The sequence below is a fragment of the Leptopilina heterotoma genome, unplaced genomic scaffold (genome assembly GCF_015476425.1).
Source record: "Leptopilina heterotoma isolate Lh14 unplaced genomic scaffold, ASM1547642v1 Lhet_184, whole genome shotgun sequence".
NCBI lineage: Eukaryota > Metazoa > Arthropoda > Insecta > Hymenoptera > Figitidae > Leptopilina > Leptopilina heterotoma.
The window spans coordinates 126,560-152,879 of NW_025110903.1; the positions used below are offsets into that span (position 1 = coordinate 126,560).

Below are 26,320 nucleotides of genomic sequence, written 5' to 3' on the forward strand. Positions count from 1 at the left end.
AGTAGTAAAAATATATTTTACACTGCCGGCAGTAATTGTGCAATCCCTACTTTTTTCAAAACTATTAAATAACATCTATCATCAAAAATATACTAAATAAAAAATTTTCCTGTTTATTTTCATTAAACATAAAATTCTGAAAAAAATGAGACCTTAACGACAAGAAAAATGTTAATTTTTCAATCAGATGTTTCAAAAAAATCCCATTTTCAGTAATTTGTCTAATTTCTTTATGTCTTCTGAAGAAATTAACGTTTTTTAAAGTTTATAGGCTCATTTTAATCGTATTTTTTTGTAGAAATGAAATTTTTTACAGGAATTTATCTATGTAAATTTTTTTAGAAAGTGTAAGTCATTAGTTGCATCAAGCAAATTCAAAAAATTATGTTTACTATTTTCTAAAAAAATGTATAAATTCTTGTAAAAAATCTCAAATTCTAGTAAAAAATTAGAATTCAAAATAAGCTTATGAACGTTAAAAAACGTTAATTTTTTCGAAAGATATAAATAAATTAGGCAAATCAGTAAAAATGGGATTTTTGAGAAATTTTTGAATTTTTGAGACCGAAAATTAATTTTATTAGTTTTATAATTTAGAATAATTTACTACATATATTTGTAAGTTTGTATTAAAACTAAATTTTTGTTGATTCCTTCGTTTATGTTGTAATGCCGCTTATTTTACAGTGTGGTGAGGGATTCCCTCTAAACGTGTGTAATGGTGTAATTATTTCTAAGGTGCGTGACGGAGGGTTAATAGTCATCAAAAAAGCAGGGGTCGCACAATTACCGCCGGTAGTGTATATAACTATCAATAATGTGTTTTACAGAATAGAAATATTAGAAATAATAAAGTCTCAAAATAGTTTTCATCTTAAAAATATATTATAAAATACTTAAATAACAAAAAAATAATTTCCGTGATAGAATAGCTGAAATTTATAAATTTATGATCGAAGTATTAACTAATATGAGTTATGAGTAATGTTGAAAAGAAAAAAAAATTAATAAAAGATTTTACATAAATGATATAGAATTCGTTGATTTTCTATTCTTTAGAATTCTATAATAACTACATAGCATTTATATTTATCAACTACATTTTTAAACATTCGAAGAAGGATACACAATATCCAATTCCCTTTCTAGAGCAAGAAAACTGTCTTCTCCTAACGATTGCCGAAGATGATGTCTAGCAATGCGTGCTGACCGTCTTAGCTTCTGGGAATCCAAGCCAGAAAATGTTTTTCTACGCGACATTGGTGTTTGGAAATTTTCCTTATTCTCTATTCTTCTAGAAGGAGTCGTTAATTTTAATAATGGATTTCTATCTATAGTTTTTGGTGTTTTCAGTAAATTATTGTCGACTCTTTTCGCATTTCGTGTGGGAGTTTTAAGGACAATAGCATCGCTTTCCTTAGGATTTCTTTGCGAATGTTGATTAGTTGAAGTCAAATTAGAGGTTTCAGATGAATCAACGCTTTTCTGGATCACTTCCTTTGAAACGCTAGTCCCTCTTAATGCGTTGGCAGTGGGCGGAAACTTTAAACAATTCTCTAATCGTACTCGTAATGTATCGATTTCACGCAGTGGTGCAGATTTTTCTTTTGGCAATTTATTATTAGAATTAGTCTCACTAGGAGTTGGTGTCAAAGATTTTTCATTTGACAATTCATTTGTCGAAAAACTCTCAAAAACAGGTAGTGGCATAGATATAATGGGGGGACTTGTATCACCATAAGTCGGTTCTATTTTCACATCAACTATGTCGCAGAGTTCCGAGGCAGGGTTAAAGATATTATGAATGACAGGAGTAGCAAAGTACGTTGACGTGCGTTCTTTATCATTGGAGACAGTAGATTGCATCTGAAAATATGATAAACAGAAAATATTATAATTTGAACGTTTATGAATAAATTAAAATAAAACAATTTTATAGACAGGTATCGTCATTCATTTTTCATCTACTTTGATTTTTTTGAATGAAATAAAGTTTACATTTGCAAAAGAGATTTGTCCAGCCAAATTTAAAAAATTTTATTTTTTGTATTTATTTTTGTAATTAGAAATTTACGAAAAGTAGAAATTTCAGGCATCACAGTACCTTTTATCCTCAAAGAAGGTCAAAAGAGGAATTTTTTACTGGAGAAGGGGCCAAAAAATATACCTAACAACAAATTAAAATGTGTTAAAAGTTATATTAACATTGTATTAATACTCTAATTTCTTAGTTTTGAATTCTTTCATGCAAAATATCTTTCATATTAATAAAATTTTTAAATATTTACATCACATAAATAATAGAAAGGTGAAAGGCTTTAAAAAAATTTCATTTTTTGCTTTAGAATAATCGTTAGTATCATAAAATTAGACAATTACTGTCCCAAAACATTTTTGAAGAATAATAATATGCAACAGAAAAAACTTAAAGCAATTTTTATGACCGTTCCTTAACCCAATCTAATACATTACGAAAACTTTAAACACATTTTTCTCGAAAACACATTTTTTAAAACAGATAGTCACTTTTCTCGAAATCAGCTTAACGGATAATATTCATTTGAATTATAAATAAATAAATATTTATATTTGCAATTTTTTTCTCGAAAAATGATATTTTTGTTTTTCTAGAAAATACTATTAATAAGAATACTTTACTTTATTATTTAAATGTTAATTAATTATTTTTCTAGAGGTCTGCATTCTGTGGTGTTTGATGAACCACCTTAATATTTATAACATTTTTTACGTTATATTGTTTTAGGGGGAGTGACACCCCTGAGGTCTCTTTTTAACATGCTATTCATGATTTTTTTAAAGCGTACTTGCGTGTGCGAAGGCAAAAAATAAGCCCCACTTTACTGTTATTTTTTCAGTCATTTTATTTGAAAGATTAAAAACGTTGTTTGCAGCTTAAAATACAATATTAAAACTACAAAAAGAAAAAATTGTTTTGTTTCTCAACTGTTATTTACGATTCGTAGAAGGCGCCAAATATGGCGGTCTCAAATTCATAAAAGTTTGCGGTACCCTCAATAGAGCCGCTCCTGACAGTTTAAAATCAAAAAAACTAAATTTATTTCTTAGTATACATTAATACCTAGTGAATGATGGAGTTAAAAAAAGTAAAAAACGAAAATGGCCGGCGTCCTTTTAAAGTCAATATTTAAAAAATCAAAATCATCATTTTATAAACATTGGCATACTTTGGCGCCCTCTACGAATCGTAAATAACAGTTGAAAAACGAAACAATTTTTTTGCCTTCGCAAATGAAAGTATGCTTTAAGACACAGGAATAAAGTAAACAAAATGTGATTTTAAGGACTTTATTTATTAACTTTTAAAGTTTATAAATAATTTAGTAATTTTAATTTATAAATAATAATTTCAACATATTTTTTCAAAAAAGCTAATACCAAAGAAAAAGAAACAAACCAAAAAAAATCCGTTACGTACTCTAAAGCATTAGTAAATGACGACCAAAAAAAGTTTAGCCTAAGTTAATCCGATAAAAACTGTTCGAGCTAGACATGCCCACCGTTTTGAAAAATGTCATTTCGAGAAAAACGCATTTCAATTTTTAACATAAGAAAACCTATGAAAACTGAAGTCACCGTTAATCTTTGATGCCTGCATCATCTAACAGGACTTTTTCATCAATGTCGGTTTTATTTTCAGCCTATCAACCATTTGAAAGATATCTTTGAGCTTCTTTAGCTCCTACGATAAATGAAAAAATATCCGACAGCTCTAAAAAGCTCTAAAAAGGAAAACTCTACTTTTAATTAGAAAAAGGTGAAAAAGGGGACAAGTCACCAAGAAAGGAGAAAAAGGTGACAAAATTGTAAAAGGTGGGCTATATCATTGATGCCTGCAATTTTTAAGAAACATTGAATCTCTAGGTTCTATGAGAATAGAAAATTATATAAGCCAATGAAAAATAAAAGAAAAATACCTTAAAATACATAAGAAGCATAATATAATTTACATTTGAAAATATTTAAATGAGATCAAATTTCCCAGGTTTGGAGTTATTAAAGAACTTCAAAGCAAAGGTCGCAAATTTTAAAATCAATTATTAATATATTATACGCACCTGCTGTTGAAGAGAGTTTGAATACAACGTGGCCTGCACGATACTTAAAGCTTGAGTCATATTAACAATTCCTTCCTTGAGGAATTCTTCTATTGCAAGAAAATTAGTTCTGTCTACAATGAATTGATCAGAATTGGAGTTGCATGTATAATTCATAGTAGGAATGTTTCGTAAAATTCTTTGATGTTCCATACTTTCAGGGACTTGAAAAAATACTTGATTTTGAGGTAAAGGTTGTACAACGAGTACACAATCATTATCAGTTGAAATGGAAGATTTTAGTCCTCGTAATTGAGAATTTAGACAATTTTTATTACTATTAATTTGGCTGTCTAATACACCAGCTGTAGAAAGTGAAACGCACGAATTTGTTGAAATTTGTTCACTTTCTGTACATATTGAGGTTCCAGCAGCTGCATTTTTGTTTAATGCAGTTTCCTTTAATGACTGTAAAACAGTGGGAATTTCAGAATTTATCTCTGTGCCACAATGACAACTATTTGTAAGTTTAGTGTCTTTAGTCGTGTTATTTTTAGTTTCTGAACGGTTATCAGTATCGGTTTGAACAGCCACGTCCTCATGAGTGGTTTTCATAGTTGCTCCTTTACTTTTTCTTCTGTGAATATAATATTCTTTTATTGTATTAGGAGGTAGTAATAAACTTTTTCGTGAAGACAAATTTCGATTGTCACCAATTTGCTGCGGTTGACTTTGAGAAGTAGGCTTTAATTTTGATTGACGATTCAATGCGTGCGGAGTGTTTTGTGTAGTATACAACTTTCTTCGAGCATGCACATCAAATGATGATGAAGGTGCAACACTCTTTCGTGGGACTGCAAACAAATAATTTAAATAGATTTATCATAGAATATTACATTAATAATAATTGTTATTAATTATATATTAAATGTTTTCTTATATATTTATATCGATGACTCAGAATATCCTGTGCCCAGAAAAAGTCCTTATCTTGGATTCAAAGTCCATGACGGGTTCTATATTAAATTGTTCTTATTAATCTTCATTTGGGTGATAATCCTTCTAATGGCTAAAGAACATTTTTAAATAGAGGATTTGAGGACAGCTATTAATTTACTTTGCAAAGAAGATTATCTATGTAGGTTAGATTTAAAGGATGCATACCTATTGGTACTCATTCAGGAAAGTGACAAGAAATATCTCCGTTTCGAGTATAGAGGAAAATTATACCAAAGTCGTTATATATCTTAATGACTTTTTAATTTTCGGTAGCTCTCGTGAAGAATGTAAGAAGCATACGGAACAAACAGTATCCTTATTAATCTTTTTAGGTTTCAAGATTAATTGAAAAAAGTGATTTGTCCCCAAAGAGAACTTGTAAATTTTTAGGAATGATAATCAATTCGTTCGATATGACTATCGAGCTATCGAAGGAGAAACGTTCAAAAATTAAGGAAGCTTTCAGGGAAATGTTACTAGGTAGGAAGGTAAGAATTCAGAATTTAGCAAAATGCATTGGAGTCCCAGTAGCAGCTTGTCTGGTAACTTACGGCTGGCTCTACTACAAGGAACTTAAACTATTCAAGAGATACGCATTAACACTTTACCAATAATAAATACAATAACTCGGTTTTTCAAAGGATCTTTTAAACATCGTCCAACCATTCCAAAATATCAATCTATGTGAGATACAGACATTATGTTGAAGAAATTAAAGGAATAGAGTCCTATTGAAATATTAGATTTACAAAAATTGACAATTAAGACTGGTTTTATTAGCACTGGGATCAGCATTGCAAGTGAAGTTCGATCATAATTATACTCTACACTAAATGAACGATAGAATAGAAAGGACCAAGAGATAGACAAAGAAAAGATGTATGAAGTCAGATCCACAGAACTTCTCTATCTAAAAGTCGACAATTTAAAGTGAACACTTACCATTAACATGTCTATCTACACTCTTCGAAGGATTCACAAATTTTGCCGATTCTGTCTTCTTTCTAGCTGGAAAGATTAAAATAACTTTAATTTATTAATTTGAACAATATATAATAACAGTTTGTAGTTTCTAACAATAGAAAATAGAATGTTTAGAGTAAAATGGGATGAAAAAGCCATTTGGGTTTTTATGCTATGTATTGAACTGTTTTACTAGCCATTTAGAATATAACGACGCCTCCCATTCACATAATTCTTATTGAAAAGTTAATGTAATATATAACTCCAATTTTATGCATTCCTGATATAATCAATGTTGGCAAAAAAATAAGGATGTGCATCTTAAACTTTGTAATATATTTATACTACAACTATTGTGTGCATATGTGTGTATGCATCACTATTAAGTTTTTAAATTTAAATATGTTACTACAGCTTTATTCAATCGGTCAACAAAAGTTGGTTCTTCAATCATATTTATTTTGAAGCTTTCCCAATATTTAATAAATTCTCTGTGAACTAACTCCCTTGCCTGCTCAAACCATTATCCTGAACCATCCTTACTTAAAACTGTAATGGCTTGTTGCAAATGTTCAAGAATAATATGGATTTTGACGGTCTGCAAAATTTCAGTACTTTTAAAAGCTTCATGGAATTCGGTTTATGTCGAAATCAGTAAGATCTTGTTTTGCTAAAAATCAAGTATTAACAATTTTTTTGAAGCTTTGAATGAGACAATAATAGGTTGTAGGGGAGAGTATCCAGTTGTGAGACGGGTTTTATTTTTGACCCGTAAATTGTAAACGGGTAAACGAAATTGTGAATAAAATACACCGTTCGAAAGGTAACAGAAATACGCAACTTTTATTAAAAGAAAGTATAGTGTTTCGATGAACTCAAAAAATTTTACGATACATTTACCGAGCACATCGCTTTTTCAAAAAAAAAAAATGTCTCCAGTTGTGAGACACTCATTAAAAATTGCTAAAATTTAATAAGTTTGACATAGAACGTTATGTTTAGTAGAAATAATTAAATATATTAATAATATATATATTATTATATAATAAATAATAATATTTATTTGCCAAAATATGACTATCAAATAAACACAATTTAATAGCTTCAACAAGAGCATTAAAATTGATTTCTTCTGAATCAATTGACTTTTTTCCACTTGACATGCCCAAAAATACTAGAAAAAAAATCAAAACAACATTTAAATAGTATGCCTGCAAAGTCGTATTTTTTATGCTGCCCAGATGGGTGTTGACACCGTCTCACAACTAGTGATATGCTGTGTCTCACACCCAGAAATTGGCGCTATTTTGAAAAATGAAAATTAAATTATTTTCAACCGTAGATTGGAACAATGCAAAATTGCATCACAAAATATAAGGAAAACACTAAAAGAAAATGCATTACATTTACCTTTTCCAATTAATTAACTTGGAAAAAAAGTACTTTGCATTTATTGAAAAAACGCTTTTTAGTCGATTATCACACACAGTGTTGGTATTTAACAAAAACAGTTTATATATCCGCTTCGGCGTACACGAAAAAGTTGGCTCATATAAAAAGAAATGTTTTTATATAAACCAATCGTTTTTTTAATATTGCATGTTAAAAAAAATTTACTGTCTCACAACTGGAGGTGTCTCACAACTGGAGACTCTCCCCTAATTGAAATGGTCCTTCAACATCATCCAGTTCCTTTCCAATGCCGTTGATTTTAACAGTACCATCCCAAAAGAGATTATTAACAAACCCTTGTAACAGATGTAGTTTATTGCCAGAAACTTCTTACAGAAGCTGTTAAATTACAGGATCCTGTAATTTATGATGTTGTAGGACTATTTCGATTACGACTTTTCATTGTCTCATTCAAAGCAATGACAAAAATTGTTAATACTTGCTTTTCATCAAAACAAGCAGATTAGAGCTGTGCAAAATTCGATTCGAATAGAGTTTTGTTCGCACGGTGAGCTTGGATGAAATTCAACCCAAAAGTCATGACCCTTTCTGGTTTATTTTTGATATCATTTAAGTGATGTCTAATAATCATTTTAAGATAAAAATTAAATTAATCGTTGGAGGGAAACTCAAATTATATTGATTTTTTAATTTTTTTCTAGGTTATTGTACATATTTTCTGAAGGATAATGTTTTAAACAATATTTATTGCTTCAAAAGATATCTTTTAACATTAAAAAACATTCTATTTAGTAAAAACAATATTTTAATATATAAAGCTAAAAAATTGTCGAAAAAGTGTGAATTTTTTCGTTTTTCTGAAAATTACTCTTTTATAAGTCATTAAACACTAATATTATGCAAATGTAAATTAAAGTACATAAAATTTCCTGGAAAACTAAACAAGAAAAACTATTCTATCTATTAAGAGTAGAGATGATTCTATCACTCAGTCGTATTTTCACTATTTATTATTCTTTCCACTGTTCAGGGTGGCCACTAAAAGTTAGAAAAAAAATTCCAGGCTAATTCCCGGTTTTCCAGGCTAATATATATTTTTTTCCCGGTTAGTTACACAGGCCTGCAAAATTAGTTTCTTATGTTGTTTTGTCTACTAAACACGATCCCGGGACCTAAAATTACCCTTCATTTCAGGATATTGAGAAAAGTAAGGGTAAAGAGCCCAAAAAAGTTTTTTTTAGGGTTTACAACATTTTTTTTCTCTTTAATCTGGCGTGCTAGAGATTTCGAGAAGGTTTTAAATTAAAGCTTAAAACGTGAATTTTAAGAATCAATGCAAAACACAAAAAGACCAAGGATTTTGGAAAAATAGGGTTACAGACTCCAAATAAATTTTTTTCGTTATTTTTGATATCGGAATTGTTTCTAATGTAGTTTTGTCGACTGAAAAAAAACAAGAAAAAAAAATTCGAAGAAAAATTTTTTTCTCATGAGTATTCCCCCTTAATTTAAGACTATGTAAAAGTTTCTAGCACGTCAGGTTAATGAAAAAAAATACTGAAAACCTTCAAAAACGCGTTTTTTAGTGTCTTTATATAATAGATTTTGCGATTTTGTCTGTAAATGTCATAATTCCCGGTTTTTATTAAAAATCCCGGCTTTTTCCAGGCTTTTTCCCGGTGTATAAAATTCCAGGCTAATTCCCGGTTTTCCCGGTCAGTGGCCACCCTGCTGTTGTTACAGAAATATGATGATTTAAAGTTCGTTTTTAATGAAAAAGTAATTGAAATTTGTCATTAAGTCCAGTTTCTTTGGTGAAATCTTTTTTCTGGACCTTACTTGAAAACCATATAATAATATGTTTAAAATTAACTTTTTTAAACATATTATTATATGGTTTTCAAGTAAGGTCCAGAAAAAAGATTTCACCAAAGAAACTGGACTTAATGATAAATTTCAATTACTTTTGCATTAAAAACGAACTTTAAATCATCATATTTATGTAACAACAATAGATAGAATAGTTTTTCTTGTTTAGTTTTCCAGGAAATTTTATGTACTTTAATTTACATTTGCATAATATTAGTGTTTAATGACTTATAAAAGAGTAATTTTCAGAAAAACGAAAAAATTCACACTTTTTCAACAATTTTTTAGCTTTATATATTAAAATATTGTTTTTACTAAATAGAATGTTTTTTAATGTTAAAAGATATCTTTTGAAGTAATAAATATTGTTTAAAACATTATCCTTCAGAAAATATGTACAATAACCTAGAAAAAAATTAAAAAATCAATATAATTTGAGTTTCCCTCCAACGATTAATTTAATTTTTATCTTAAAATGATTATTAGACATCACTTAAATGATATCAAAAATAAACCAGAAAGGGTCATGACTTTTGGGTTGAATTTCATCCAAGCTCACCGTGTTCGGTTTTGGGGCGCCGAAATGTCGAATGTTGAAAATTTGACATTTGAATCTCCTAGTTCGAATGTTGAATGTCGAAAACTAGGCTAACTCGAATATCGGTTTTTCGACATTGGAACCGTACTGACTTGAATGTCGAAAATTCTACATTCGAACTAGGCGATTCGAATGTCGAATTTTCGACATTCGAACTGGTCTAACAACAGCTCTAAAGCAGATTTTAGTGATTTTGACAAAAATTTAATACCGTTCCAAAACCGAACAAACCTCAGTTTAGTTCGAATTTTGTAGTAACTCGAATGTCGAATATTTGACATTCGAACTAGGCAATTCGAATGTCGAATTTTCGACATTCGAACTGGTCTAACAACAGCTCTAAAGCAGATTTGAATGATTTTGACAAAAATTTAATCGAATACCGTGAAGTTTTGAAAGAGAAAAGAGCAATGAAATAAAAAACAAAAGCAGGTGCAAAATAAGTTGCCTCCACGTGGTGCACCTTGGAAATGTCAAAAATCGAGATCGAGATGCACGTCTTTTTCACTAAAATTGATTATATCAGGAATGCATAAAATATGGATATATTTCGAATATAAGCAGCTAGGATTTTATGGCGCGTAAGTAAAAGAATTTACATAATTTAATTTTTTCACAGATTTTAATGCTGAGTTGTGAAGCGAAAGCTCATTTTATAAATAAAAAAATATAATATGATCAGAATAATTCAAATGTTTTTAACATCTTTGATTAAATAAACATTAATACCATAAAAATAGTGTATGGGGCATTTTCAGTAAGTTTCACTCAAATTTTTTTTTTTTGAGGAAAACAATTTTTGTCGAATTCTATATGAAAAATAAGTAAATACGTGTTTTTTAATTTTTCTATTTAATCAAAATTACGGAAGTTATAATTTTTTTAAATTTAACGTTTTTAGAAGCAAAGGACTTTTAAAACTCTTTTTCCTCTGTTATATTAAAAGATAAAAAATAATATAATATATGAAAATTATTGGTTTTTTCTTAAATATTTCGAATGTGTAATAAAAAATAACATTAATAGAGCGGAAACATTAAATAAATAGAAATTCCTTCTAAAAAGTGACTTTTTTTAAAACCGAAGTAATCGATTTTCGATTTATTTCTTTTATTACAATCTCTGATAAATATAGAAATTTTTCCCATAAATTTGATTAATTAAGTCAAGAAATACATTTAAAATAAAATAATAATAAATTTGAAATTTTGTTAATTAAAATTGTCTCTTTAGGACGATTTTTTCTTCCGATGGCACAATTCAAAAATTAAAAGGCAAACATCAGGAAGTAAATACTACTAATGACGAGAAAATTCAAATTTTGTCTCTTTTTCCTGAAAATCGGTCAATTGCTAAAGTTGCAAGAATTTTGGGAACTTCTCGATACTTATCAGATAACAATAATGAGTGCACATTTCCTGCAAAAGAGACTCATGACGTGCGAATTACTACCTTCACGAGGTGAGTGCACATAAGCACGCAGATGTGTCCTCCATGGAGGTACATATACCTCGTATGTCATGCGAGTTCACGCTCGTGCGGGCGTTATGAAGGCTTCAATAAAATGTATAATATACACTATAAATATCACTATTTAATATTATACTTTTTGCTTTAAATATTATTTCAAGCAAAAAGTATAATATTAAATAGTGATATTTTCTTAAATACACTTAATGAATTAATAACTGCTTCGACTGATTTTTAGTTAAAAATGAATAATTTGTAGTAAAAAACTACTAATTCATTTGGTAAAGATTATCTTCTTCATATGTTACAGCTAACTTAATAATGTTCACTTCAACTGTATTCTATACCTACTGAAATGACATGGAAAAATCCAATGACCCAGAGAGCCTAATCATTCCCTACAAAAAGGTATTTTTCTCAAACACTAAACAACTGCAAGGAGTGAGATTTTTGAGAGAAACTCTGGAAACATATGCAGAATTTCTTTTCCGAACTCTCTTGTACATCCTACATCGATTTTTGTATTTATTACATAAAACATAAATTGAAATAAAATTAAAAAACTGCACTGGATATGCACGATATGCACATTAGAATAACTGATGTTTTGTATAGGAACAACCCGCCTACTCATAAATGCATTAACGGTGCGTTTTTACTTGCACGAAAATGCGACACTTTTTTCGGATACTTTGTGCAACGAAAATGCAGCTAATTAAGGTGCACGAATACCCGCAAATAATACGTCTCTTATCATGCGACTAACGTGCGTCGCACGATTGTTATCTGGATAGTTAAAAAAGCTAAAAGAGTACTTGGACAGAAAGGAATATTATCAAAACCAGATAAGCAAAAAGGTTAATTACATTAAAAAAATGCTACAATTGTTTTTTAATAAAATAGTTAGAAAATTTTTAAGAAAATTTTAATTTTACATTTAATTGTTTTGAAATTTTTTAAAATCATTTAAATTTTGTAGGAAAATCAATTTCACCTGAGAGTAAAGAAAAAGTACAATTATTTTTTGAAAGAGACGACGTAAGCTCAGCCTTGCGAGGAAAAAAAGATACCATCTCCGTAGTAATTAATGGAAAAAGGCAATTGATGCAAAAACGAGTTTTGCGGGAAAATTAAAAAAAATTGTATGAAAAATTCAAAAACGAGTTTACTGATATTGACATTACACTGAGAGAAAAAAGCCGCCAAAGTGGCGCCGTTTACTCATGCCTCTCTAAATTTGAATCAGCGAAAATTTCACTGATTCTCTCAGTGACTTAAATTTTCACTGAAAATTCAGTGACGTTCGCTGTTTCATCAGTGATTAATCGCGTCTGCGCGTACACAGTGCGTCAGAATATGCGCAATCTGCCACTGCATTCTGTAGATGAGAAAAGTGAGGTTAGCGTTATGATGATTTTGGCGATTGTGTCTGATTTTATTCAAAAACTTATTGTTCTCAAAGAGATTCTTGTTCGCACAGTTTTATGCAAGAAAGATTAAAATAATAAAAATAAGTGACTTTGTGTATTCATTTACAGGTGGTAAGTATAGCTTTTTATTTATTTTCTAAATATATATACTGAAACTTTTACTTTTTTGACTTACTGTTTACACAAATTCTTAAATGTTATTATTGACAAATTTTTATTCCATGTAAATGTATTTCCGTTCATAATTTGTCGTACTAACAAATTTTCTTTGATTGCCCCCTTTTTTATAATATATTTGAATTAAAAAACAAAGTGAAAAGTCAGGTTATGTTACGCTTGTTTCGCATTTTTGTTTACTCTTTATTTTTAGACGATCTTGTTCTCATTTTCCTATTTGCCAAATAAATATATTCGTTTTTTACATTATAATTGAATATTAATATTTTCTTTATCTAACATTTGTATAAATATGTTAATATAGGACTACTGTGACTATGGAACAAGAGCAAAACAATCAAATTGACAAGTCAATTAAATATGATACTTTGTCCACAGCAGAATTAGGATGGGAATTACTAAAATTTAATATTCCAAAGGAAACGATCGAAATTCTTGAAGGTAAAACTAATTCAATTTATAATATTTATATCCAACATTACTGTTGGGAATTTTTTAAATTATTTATAAAACTTTCAGAGAAAATATGAATAAAATAATTTTGAATATTAATTTGCATTACATTAAAATATAAAATAGTTTTGATTTAGAAAGATTTTGAAAATTGAAAGCTCGAAAAGTTTTGAACGTTCCAATGAACTATTATATATTTACTGCTTCTTATATTTTGAATTTCATTTATACGTTTCTTATTTTTTAACTAAATAAATGTCCAATTACAATATTTTTTGTTTCAGTTTAGTAATTTTTTAAATTATTGGAATGCAAAAAAGTATTTTGTATATTTGAACGTTTAAAAATTATAGAGAAATGAAATTGACAAATATTTTATTACAATTAATATAACCTATAAAAAATCTATTGGCTATTTTATGTTTTAATTATATATTTATATCGAAAAATATAAATTTCTCGTACTTAAGACCAAGCGTAAAGCGATATATCCGGTAATTAAAAAACAGTTTATATAATTAAATTGTTCTTAATTTGAACAAGATTTTTATAATACTATACACGAAAATATACAAAACAAAAATTTATAATACTTTAACAATCATAAATTTCGTAAAAGTTAGTTAAATACTATATCCTAATTTTCTGTTTTTGTTTTTTTAGAATAAATGTTTTGTATTTGTCGTAAAAATTTGTAAAACAAAATGGACCAATTAAAATGTTTTATTTGTGAGCAATTCGTGCTTGGAGGATTGAATGGTTTAAGAACACATTTTATGACTGAACATGCATTGACAATTAATCAAAAAATTAGTAACGGAGGATTTGTTTGCGCACAGAATGGCTGTCAGCGAAAATTTAAGTACTTTTTTTCCTTACGAAGGCATATACGAAATAATCATTTTGAAAATATTAATAATGAGCCTGATGCAGCTCAACCAGATCAGCCTGATGCAGCTGAACCAGATCTTGTTGGTATTTTTAATATTAATAATGATAATGGGGATGATGAAAATAATGAGCAACGGGAATTGAATAATGAAATGAGGGAAAATGTGATTGAAATACCTAGACTTGACTTAAAAAATTTTATAATTGGAATGATCAGTCGATTGCAATGTAATCCGTCGGTGACTGGAAGTATGGTAACCAGTATTCTTGATGAGTGTGAATTACTTACACTACATACTCGCGATTTTCTGAAAGGAAAAATATTCGAATATTTCAAGGACAGTCAATTGCTGAATAATGAAGAAATAAAGGAGTTATTGGATGTTTTCGACTTCGAAAGTCCCTTTAAAGGACTTAAAACACTGGACGAACAAATTGAGGCTCTCAGACATGTATATAATTACATTGATGCCGAGGAAATTCCTCTAGGGTATCGCATGGATAATATTCTCGACAAAAAAACTTGTACATATGTTCCGAAAATGGTAATGGAAACTTTCCAATATGTACCTATCATAAATGTATTGAAAATGTTGATCTCGAATGATACAATTCGTGAAGCCATTGAAAATGAAAATAAATCGCCAGATGGAATACTCGGTTCATTCGTCGATGGACAACATTTTAAAGAGCATCCTTTATTTAGTCGGTTTAAAAATTCTATAAGACTTAAAATTTATTATGATGAGCTCGAAGTAGTAAACCCTTTAGGTTCGAAAACCTGTGTACACAAATTAGGTTGCTTTTATTATCAAATTCAAAATTTGCCTCCCCACATGAACTCCGAGCTCAGTAGCATTCATGTCCTTGTTATTTGCAGCGATGCTGATGTCAGAAAATACGGATTTGAAAAAATACTTGCTCCTTTTTTGAGTGATTTATTGAAATTAGAAAGTGATGAAGGTGTAAAAGTACAAATTGGAAATACCGAATACGTCATGAGAGCTTCTATTGCTGCATTTTGCGGTGGTGGACTTGCAGTACATGAAGTATTTAATCTTCTTGGTCCAGCTGCTAAAAAATTTTGCAGAAATTGTTTATATAGCAGACAAGATTTGCATAATGGTTCCACTAAAATCGGTATCGAAAGAACTAAAAACCTTTTTATCGAGCACCTTGCATATATAAAGATAAAGAATTTTTCTACAGAATCAATGAGAGAGACTGGTATAAAGGGTGACTGCTGTTTAAATATGTCGAGATATTTTCATATTTCACAAAATAAAATCTTTGATCCTTTTCATGACTTTTTGCAAGGAATATGTCACGTTGTTCTAAAGTTGGTATTGCATGAACTCATAGTAGTGCAGGAAGTTTTCACGATTGAATACTTCAATTCAAAAGTATCCTCGTTTAATTATGGATACGTGGAGATGAAAAATAAGCCTTCTGCAAATTTTTCTGAAGGAATGCTTCGAAAACATGAGCATACACTAAATCAGAAAGGAATGCAAATGTGGCTCTTAGTTCGGTCTTTTCCATTTTTAGTGTACGAAAAAGTCACTGCTACCAATAATGAGTGCGTTGGTTTAGTTGTTCTTTTAATTAGGATTATGGAACTGGTTTTCGCTCCAAAATTGTCGAACTCATCAATGCCTTATTTAAGGGCACTAATCAAGGACCTCTTTACCATGTTTAAAAGGCTGTTTCCCGATGTAAATTTAATAAATAAATTTCATCACTTATCTCACTATCCAGAAACCATTGAATGGGCTGGTCCAATTGCTTATTACAACTGCTGCCGATTTGAAGGAAACCATGCAGAATTAAAATTGCGAGCTCAGAATGTACACAATTTTAAGAATCCTGCAAAAACGCTCATAAGGGTTTCGCAGTGTAAACAATGTGCAAAATGGGGGACTGGGAACGTAAACTTACATAGATTAGAAGTATTAAATGGCTACACTGACTTGGTAGATAATACCTTAAGTAGAGAAAAACTGCACGATTTTGGATATAATGACACTGATGAAGTTTTCTGTTCATCATCTATTCGATTAGACGGCACAGAATATCGAAGAGGATTATATGTGTGCCTCGAAGTAGCACACACTCGAGATGATAATTTACCTGTTTTTGGACGCATTGTCGAAATCATAGTACTAAGGGAAAAGGAAATTTATCTACTAATTTCAGTTTATCGAACATCATTTCTTGACATTGATTTAAATGGTTATTGCATTGAATCCCTTAATAACATTGAGTTTTTTCGTTTTATATCAGTCTACGATTTGGCTCATTTCAAGCCACTTTGTTGTTGGAGTAATGGAACTTCTGATAATAACTTATATATTTGTCCTCGACATATTCTTTTATAGAAAAGGTTGTTAAAAACAAATTAAGTTTTGTATGAAGCTGAAACTGACACTGAGTTATCAGTCTCCACTTATTTTTAAAATTGTATTTTACAGTTAAAAATATTTTTTGCTTACAACGAACATTAAATTTTGAAGAATTAAGTATATGGTGATAACTGAGAGCAAGTTTTAGCTTCATAAAAATATTTAACGTTAACATTTAATTTTCAAAATTAAGTGAAAGCTGAACTTTTTTCTGCTTCCTAATTATTGCTTTGTTTGTAGATGAAGGGATAGATGGCTTGTCATTTCTGGAACTCACTGAAGCTGATTTAAGTTCAATGAAAATAAAGATAGGTCCACGAAAAAAAATTATGATGTTAATCAGAAAACAGAAGGAAGTAGCTGATTATGTAAGTATGAATTCTCAAAACATATAATCAAAGTATACATGCAATATACTAATTCACGTTTCATTTTAGAAGGTGGTTGAAGAGTTCATAGTTAGTGATGATGGGAATTTCGTTGACAGCAATTCGTCGCAAAGAAAAGAGAACTTGAACATATTAGTTGACAACAATAATTTACCATCAACAAGCACCGAGATAAAAAAAGTATCTCAAAATATTTTCTCGGTAATACTTTTTATTAAAAATACATGTTTGCAGTTTACAACGTTGGTACAGCAACGAAAAACCTTTTTTAATAATTAACTCAAAAATCCCCTGGAAAAATGTCAAGATCAATTCCTTTTCTCAGCAAATATTTTTTTTCCTTCCACTATGTTATTCTTAACAAATTCCAAGTACCAATCGTTTTCGGAAATAAGCGCTTTTATTCAAATAATGCCCTTTTATTTAAATAATCCCCATTTTTGTAATGTACTCGAAAATCGCGTTGAAAAATATTAATTTATCAATTCTTTTTCTTAGCAAATATTTTTTTTTTCATTTCACTGTATTATTCTGAACAAATTGGAAGTACCCAAAATTTTCTTTAATAACACCTTTTTTTGAAAATTGTCTGGAAAATCAGTTGGAAAAATATCAAAATTAATTTCTTTTCTTACAAAAATCACCGTAAACAAATGGCTGCCTTTATACCCTTGTTGCTTAATATACTATTATAATTTCATTTTGTAAAATGATTACAGTATTCTGGATCTTTTTGGACAGTATTAAATACAAAAAAATGTTTTCAAGGAGTTATACTCTGAAAGTTTGGACTTTAGAATAATATATAAAAAAAAAGTTTTGTAAGAAAAGAAATTAATAATAAAATAATAATAAAATATCTCAAGTGACATTGAATTTAATTAATTGAGTGATTCCAATTTTTTGTTTCCCATTTCCATTACTATGGATCACCCAACCATAGGTCTTTTGCTGCTCCAACAATATACAGCCAGCCATAGAATATGGATGAAGCAACCTTAACTATGGATATCCCGTATTTTTCAATATAATATGGCTGTGATATCCATGTATCTGGATATGTCAACTATTCCTTTTTCTCCGTGTAAATAAAATACACCGTTCGAAAGGTAACAGAAATACGCAACTTTTATTGAAAGAAAGTGTAGTGTTTCGATGAACTCAAAAAATTTTACGATACATTTTCCGAGCACATTGCTTTTGTCAAAAAAAAATGTCTCCAGTTGTGAGACACTCATTAAAAATTGCTAAAATTTAATAAGTTTGACATAAAACGTTATGTTTAGTAGAAATAATTAAATATATTAATAATATATATTATTATATACTGAATAATAATAGAGAAGAAAGGGGGTAATGTAGTGCACTTTTCTTTCGGAGACTCCTATGGTCGCAATTTTCAACCAATTTTGATCATTAAGAACTCGTTGGAAAGACAATGCTTCTAGCTACATTTATGGTGTACATTATTTTTTTGTAGATGTAGATGGAGCTTTTCTATATCCAAAAAACTGAAAGCACTTTTTTTCGACATTCTAAAATTTGTGGGGCAATGTAGTGCACCACTTTCTTAGTCGAATAAAAAGCAGAGAATATATCATAAACGATTTTATTTTATTAGATATAACATTAGGAACATAAGAAACTTAAAAAACTATAAACTAGTAGTGATGCCCACAAGACGAGACTTTGCATGTAAAAACCGAGACGAGATCGAGACTTTGCATGGTATCATCTCATCTCGTGGATAGCACTATAAACTAGAGATTTCTTTGGTCCTGTGTTAGATTAAACTGAAAGAAAACTGCAAAAATTTGCAAAAAGCAAACATGGTTAAATAATACATATTTACGGTACTCTGTATAATTGCACTACATTGTCCCCAACCCCGTGCACTACAATGCCCCCAAGCACTTTTTTCACGTTGACTTCAATATCTCAATAAAAAAAAAATTAAACATCAAAACAATACTAAATTTGTGTTCAGAAGTAAATTTTACATGGAAAAATCACTTTCCTGATACTTTTTTAACGAGCCTCACATTTTTTTCAAGTCACTAAAAAACGGAAATATGGTTTCGAAATCTAGTGTTTTTGAAGTGACGCCACAACTTCTTTTAGAAGAAGCACAATAAAGCCAAAATGATATACATTACTATTATTTGATACCTTAACCCTATTATACCAACGGCAAGTAATTCAATTCATTTGTTTAGTCAGTAAAGCCAGTGCACTACATTACCCCCTGCACTACATTACCCCCCTCTACTCTATTTATTCGCCAAAATATGACTATAAAAAACACAATTTAATAGCTTCAACAAGAGCATTAAAATTGATTTCTTCTGAATCAATTGACTTTTTTCCACTTGACATGCCCAAAAATACTAGAAAAAAAATCAAAACAACATTTAAATAGTATGCCTGCAAAGTCGTATTTTTTATGCTGCCCAGATGGGTGTTGACACCGTCTCACAACTGGTGATATGCTGTGTCTCACACCCAGAAATTGGCGCTATTTTGAAAAATGAAAATTAAATTATTTTCAACCGTAGATTGGAACAATGCAAAATTGCATCACAAAATATAAGGAAAACACTAAAAGAAAATGCATTACATTTACCTTTTCCAATTAATTAACTTGTAAAAAAAGTACTTTGCATTTATTGAAAAAACGCTTTTTAGTCGATTATCACACACAGTGTTGGTATTTAACAAAAACAGTTTATATATCCGCTTCGGCGTACACGAAAAAGTTGGCTCATTTAAAAAGAAATGTTTTTATATAAACCAATCGTTAAAAAAAATTGATTGTCTCACAACTGGAGACTCTCCCTTAAACAATTTAAAATTCAAAAATTGGTTTAATGGGATCTCTTAGAAATTTTATCCCCTTTAATTTAAGACCAAGCCCATGAAAATCCGATAAAATTTGTAGGTTACAGACAATTTTGAACAGTAAATTGTAAAAAATGCCAATGTGCGCGGGGCGAGTTAAAAGTCATATAAAGCCCTACACAGCTGCAGCTTTAAATTAATGACTTTTTTTCTAATTGAGGCTCATTTTTTTCGAAACGGTTTTATACTCGGAGACATTTAAGGAATACAATACAATTTTAATTTTTTTGTTAGGACGTGAAGAACATATTTGTTTATTAACATTTTATAAACAAATTATATAAAAAATTATAAAAAATAAAAAAACCAAAAAATATATTTAAATAGTGCAATTCAAGACGAAAAAAACGCATATTTTAATTTTAAAATCCGTCAACTAGAACTCGATAACCAAAAAAATTATCAGATATATAGACCTTTTCATTTAAGACCGGAAGTTGAAGCTACGCCATGATAGACGGCGCGATTTCAAAAGTTTCGAGCAACTTTGTGTCAGAATGTATATTGTGCTAATAACAATTCAAATAAAAAACTCGATGAAAATGATATTCCAGAAGCAAAATTAATGTTTGAACAGGTAGAGAAAAATACTGTCTGTCAATTAAAAATATGGTTATAAAGACGAAGTCAGTGTTTAAAGGGTAAAAAAGTCTATATTGTTTACATGTAAATAAGGTTATGTTATGTTATGAACATAACCTTACCAACAGGTCTCATTTTCGACATACTTGACAAGTTTTGCAATTACTTCGAATATTTTCATTCCTAATATTTCATTTTCTAAATGTTAAACGGTTTTGTGAAAGAAATAAAGTAATAATTTTTTAGTCAAATAAGACTTGCAACGAGCATCACTTTTGCAATTCCCAAAACAAACATTTTTTTTGTGCATCAATTTTTTTCCTTTGTGGATTATTTTTCTCAGGGATACTGCTCATTTTTAATACACGCTAATTTTTTTTTCTACATTCATTAGTAATATTTTTTAATTACTTTTCACTATTGGCACTGTGCATTTTGTACAAAAAGTGCTCGAAAATTTGTCGGAAGTTATATATATATACTCCGCGCTTGCGCAGTACAGATTCCTTAAATGAAAAGGTCTATTCGAAACTTGTTACTTGGGGGTTTTTGGAGTCACTGAATACGAATTTCACCTTAGTTTTAAAAAATCCAAAATGGCGGATCCAAAATAGCTAACGAATTATTTAAAAATTTCTCAGATTTTGAATTTTTGAAAACTAATGTTAAATTCGTATTCAGCGACCCCGTAAACCCCCAAGCATAACGTTTCAGGTAAATCCAACAATTTTTTTAAAAATTGGTCAGACATATTGGATCCGCCATTTTGAATTTTTGAAAACTGAGGTGAAATTCGTATTTAGCAACCCCAAGAACCCCCGAGTAACAAGTTTCAGGCGAATTGGGTGAATTTTAAAAAAATCGACGCCATATTGGATCGGCCATCTGAAATTTTGAATATTTACGAGTTTCTTTGATTTTTTAACATTATATAATATTTTTTCAGTGTTTTAAAGTTGTTTTTTAATAGAATCTTCTGCTTATTTTTATTTAAATTCTTGTTTACAGTCAGTTTTCTTCGAATTTTATTAATTTGTGAAGAAACTTGACGTGATGGCGGAAAACTGAGTTCGGATTCGAATTCAGCGACCCAAAAAACATATAGAAAATATTGTCCGGTCAATACTTTTTTTTAAAAAATTTTGTGGTCCTGTGTTATAAATAATAAAAAATTGGAAAATTTTCATTCGCCTTTACACTTGTTAAAAAATTAACCTTTAATTACAAAACAAAACAAACGCCTTACTAATGAAATGGATTTTTGAAGTGGTTTCATTTCTTAATTTCGTTCTCTAAAGTCTGTGCAATGACTGACATAATTTAAAATATCATTTAAACCCTAAAGAACACTTTCCGCTCTATTAATGTTATTTTTTATTACATATTCGAAATATTCAAGAAAAAACCAATAATTTTCATATCTTATATTATTTTTTATCTTTTGGTATAACAGAGAAAAAAGAGTTTCAAAAGTCCTTTGCTTCTAAAAACGTTAAATTTAAAAAAATTATAACTTCCGTAATTTTGATCAAATAGAAAAATAAAAAAACACGTATTTACTTATTTTTCATATAGAATTCGAAAAAAATTGTTTTCCTCAAAAAAAAATTTGAGTGAAACTTTTACTGAAAATGACCAGTATACAATACTATACTATAAAATAAAATAACTTACCACTACAAGATTTGATCAAGTCTTTAATTTTCATCGGCTCCAGTTTCTTTCGATCTGAAATATGAAATAAATAAAATAATTATTTGATACTTCAATAGTTATTTCTTTACAAATAAGGTTTCTTACTCCATTTATCGATAGCAAGATATTTTATTGTCATTTTACCAATTTAACATGAAACATAGAGCAGGTCGATGAAATATGAATTTTATCATGTGGTATGTATTTGTCGGAATTCTTGATTTTTGATAAGAGTTAACAAAAGTTGGATGATTTAATTAATGAAACTGGAGAAATTAGTCCTAACAAAAGACTGCCATTCATGAAATTTTTAAAGCAGCTGCTACACAAAATTCAAGAGACAGACGTTATTCTGATGAATTTATTATCCAGTCATTAATTCTAAATATGCGTTCACCAGCCATTGCCTCAAGTTAGAACGATTCGAAGGTAAAATATGTTTCAAGTATGGTAAAAGTTGATTGTAATAAAAATGTCTTAATTATCATAATTACATATATTTAATTATCAATTGACATTTTTATCTTTTAATTAAATTCATCCAGGTACCAGATGACAATCCTATTGATTAGGGATATATTACAATTTTATACGATATAGACAAACTCCAACCAAAAGCAAATAGATTGTGCCCTAATTTAAATGATTCTCATGCTTTTTTGAAAATTAATAATTTTCTAAGAATAAGAGTATCATTGGCTACTCAAGTAAGTTTTTTGAAAAGATTAAGGTTTATTTATATTTCTAAAAAATATTTATATTTATTTCTTAAGAAATAAATATAGAATATAATTATATTCTATATATTAGAACACTTTATTTGAATTATTTTATTTGCATCTAGGTATTTAGCAAGTCTGTTGCTCGTGCTCTCAGATTTTACAAGTCATATGAAACCAGTTTAAAAAATTGCGAAGCTACTGCTAATTTTTACGAAAGAATTAACGCTTTAAAAGGAGTCGCTATAGAAACTGCCCTTAAACTCGATTTTGATGATCTTAGGGTATATACATTAACTATTAAAACATTGAAAATATTTATTATATTTTTATTTATTATTTATTATCCTGACGTTATTCATTAACTTTAATTATATATTTATAGATATTGCACGAGAGTTTCGAGTGGTTTTTGACGCATGAAACTGCAGAAGGGCTGAGGATAACTCTGCAAACTACTTTGGACCTAGCAGCTTATCTTCTTGGAGAATTAAAAATAGAATATGATTTAAAAGAAAAGAAGAATAGAAAGAAATAAGAGTTTATTTTGCATTAGGGTTATAAAGCGGAGACAATGAAGCTCGCAGTGCGAGTGGATTTATAGAAGGTCATAATACAAATTATTATTGTAAACTATGTAAAATGAGCAAAAACGAAAGTAAGAAAAATCGTCCCATTCGAAAGAAATTGTTAAGAACTCCTGAGCAATATGAAGCTGAGGATTTTAAAAATCAAAACAAGGCTGGAGTAAAAGACAACTCGATTTAGAATCTAGTGCATATTTTTACATTGTTCAAAATTATTTTGCGGATATAGCTCATGATCTGCTTAAGCGTGTTTGTAAGGACGACATACAGGATATTTTGTACGTTTTAGTTTTGTAAATAAATCTTTATGTCTAGACAACTTAAATGAAAAGCTCAAATCGTATAAATTATGAAAAAAATGGTTTCAGTAACAGGCGCAATTATCAGTTTAGGTTAGGTAACTTTCAATATTTTCGGTGGCTAATACGAATCCTAAATACGAAATAGTTACTAAATTTTAAACTCTTTTAACAAATGTTAAAATTATGTCTCGAAAGAAATATTCAGTGCACAAGTATTTTTCTAAATCAGCTGTTAAGGGAAAAAATAATAAGTCGACAATAAAAGCGACATGTATTTATTGCAAATGGATTTCAGTAAATAATACAACGCGGTTAACTAAACATATCAAAATGTCCTTGAAGTGCCCTTCTGAAATAAAGGATTCAGTAAGTGGACCATTAGATGCCACTAATGACAAGAAAACATTTGAAAATGCTGAAAATGATTCTACCTCTGGAGACTCTCGAAATTGAATTCATATTGACTGTCCAGTGAAAAAAAAAATAAAATTGAATCAATCAATTGAAAATTTCATAAGTAGAGATAAAACAGTAACTGTAGTGCAACAAGTACGTGTACATTCTTCATATAAATTTGATAGTAAAAGTAAATTAATTTTGTAAGCGTACATTAATTATGTTATATATGAATGTGTTTGTAAAAAGAAATAAATTTTGTAAGTGTTAATTATTTATATGATATATAAATTTGTTTGTAAAAATAAATTAAATTTTATACTTGTCTATTTAGAAAGAATTGGTCACTCTGCTGGCAAGAACAGTTTATTGTTCCAGCACTCCTCTTTCAAAAATAATCATTGGATACAGTTCTTTGAAAAATTAAAACCTTCTTTCAAAATTCCGTCCCGTTACGAATTATCAAACAATTTGTTGAATACAGAGTATTCTCGAGTCAAAAAAATTGTAGATGAAAAAATTGAAGCTGCCTTCAGTATATCAATTCAAATGGATGGCTGGTCCAATATTCGAAGACAAGGCATTATGAATATTATTATAAATACATCCGAAACAGTTTTCTATAAATCGATCTACTTTTTAATCTACCTAGGAACACCCCAAATTACGCGGTTCGAATAGAGACTGGCAGTAGGCACATTTCTTTGAGAATTTTTAAGATGGTTTTAAATTGGCTGGTAAAAATCTACGATATAGACGAAGAGCGCTATCCAAGAATATGTATTGAAAGAATTAAATTTTTAGCAGATTGTAATGATAATGTCGATGAAAGATATAATTGGGCCTTTCAGGTTAAAAAGATCTTTTTTAAAAGCATAGGAGCTGAGGAGATTTGGAACTCCTTGTCCGCCGATCTTCTGAGAAGTAATCGAAATAAATTATTAAAGAAATTTGAAAATATTTTGGTTGGCGATTATTTAATGAGACTCCAGACCTACTCTTCTCTAAAATGTTATTCTCAATTGTCTCTGTATGATGGTCTTCAACCTTATTTGAAAGCGAGATTACCTCTTTCGATTACAAAGATATTTGCGCAAGTGAGAATGTTAAACGTTTTTCAAACTCGGATTTTGAGTAAAAACAATTGTTTTAAGTTTTCTAAGGAATGCAAATGTAACTGTGAAGAACGAAGACCAATTTTTGATAAATATCATCTGTTTATAAATTATAAAGCTGTGGTTGATATCAGGAGGAAATATTTTAAATGTGACGAAGAAGAAGAATTGAATAAAGATGTTCGTCCCCTTATTGCAGCCAGCACTTCATTTCTAAATAACAATTATTTGTTTAAACTGTTGCTAAAATTAATAAAATCATAAAATATCTTCATGTTTTTTTGCCCAACTTCAAGAAGAAAACTACTAAGTACATTTTCTATAAGTTTAATTGCAATTAGAAGGGTATTGTAGTTTTCAACGAAAATGGCTGGTTAACAAACTTAGCCTTCATTTTTACACCAACTTTAAGTGTGTTGAATTTAAAAACGATCCGATAAGTTTTTAAAGAGTTATCGTGGGAACAACATTTTGGTCTACAGACGGACATACATACATACAGACAGACAGACAGACGTACTCGCCAGACAATGTTTTTCGGGTTCAGGGGACCCAAAAACGTCGAGATTTCATGAATACCCCCACTTAACACCTTACGGATGCTTACTTCATGGGTTACACTTATGAGTCAAAATTTCTAAACTGGTCCACCTAAAACAAACTTTTTAAATTTGCATTATGTCTATATACATAATTTGTGATAGCCGGGTGGTATAATAACATTTCCATTAATTAACAGAAAAAAATTGTAGTACCTTTAAAAATTGAGCAAATGACATAATTTTGAAGAGCGACGTGCAAGCGCTCCACAAAATACTTTTTCATTTCAAATCACTTTACAGGTCGCAATTTACAAACTCGATTTTTGAATTTTTGTTTTTATAAATTTTTTAATA

General features: G+C 29.3%; 3 protein-coding genes and 1 long non-coding RNA gene across 7 annotated transcripts in view; 3 read left to right on the top strand and 1 right to left on the bottom strand.

The window, feature by feature from the left end:
- The window catches only part of LOC122500411, a 50,760-nt gene extending 38,615 nt beyond the window's left edge, over window positions 1-12,145 (top strand). Inside the window, exon 8 of the mRNA XM_043609331.1 lies at window positions 11,699-12,145. The gene's annotated coding sequence lies outside the window, so the exon portion shown is untranslated. The remainder of the gene's footprint in view (window positions 1-11,698) is intronic.
- Window positions 676-26,320, bottom strand: part of LOC122500407 — a 69,289-nt gene continuing 43,644 nt past the window's right edge. For both annotated transcript variants that reach the window (XM_043609324.1, XM_043609323.1), the window contains exons 3-6: window positions 22,285-22,338; window positions 6,018-6,083; window positions 4,098-4,930; window positions 676-1,866 (exon numbers count right to left, since the gene is read on the bottom strand). In XM_043609324.1, coding sequence (XP_043465259.1) covers window positions 1,105-1,866; window positions 4,098-4,930; window positions 6,018-6,083; window positions 22,285-22,338 — 1,715 coding nt within the window. In that variant the 3' untranslated portion in view covers window positions 676-1,104. The remainder of the gene's footprint in view (window positions 1,867-4,097; window positions 4,931-6,017; window positions 6,084-22,284; window positions 22,339-26,320) is intronic.
- LOC122500410 lies at window positions 12,595-17,676 on the top strand. Of its 3 annotated transcripts, none has more exons than XM_043609326.1 (4): window positions 12,595-12,929; window positions 13,300-13,436; window positions 16,982-17,109; window positions 17,179-17,676. In XM_043609326.1, exons 2-4 carry the CDS (start codon window positions 13,313-13,315, stop codon window positions 17,407-17,409), a joined length of 483 nt encoding a protein of 160 aa, XP_043465261.1. In that variant the 5' UTR covers window positions 12,595-12,929; window positions 13,300-13,312; the 3' UTR covers window positions 17,410-17,676. The 3 variants fall into 3 exon arrangements, with proteins under 3 accessions (XP_043465261.1, XP_043465262.1, XP_043465263.1); XM_043609327.1 differs by having other exon boundaries at window positions 17,182-17,676; XM_043609328.1 differs by lacking the exons at window positions 12,595-12,929; window positions 13,300-13,436 and adding an exon at window positions 16,643-16,722.
- On the top strand, window positions 22,888-24,582 carry LOC122500413. Its single transcript, XR_006301474.1, has 3 exons — window positions 22,888-23,012; window positions 23,150-23,308; window positions 23,410-24,582. It is a non-coding gene; the product is annotated as an uncharacterized LOC122500413 (long non-coding RNA).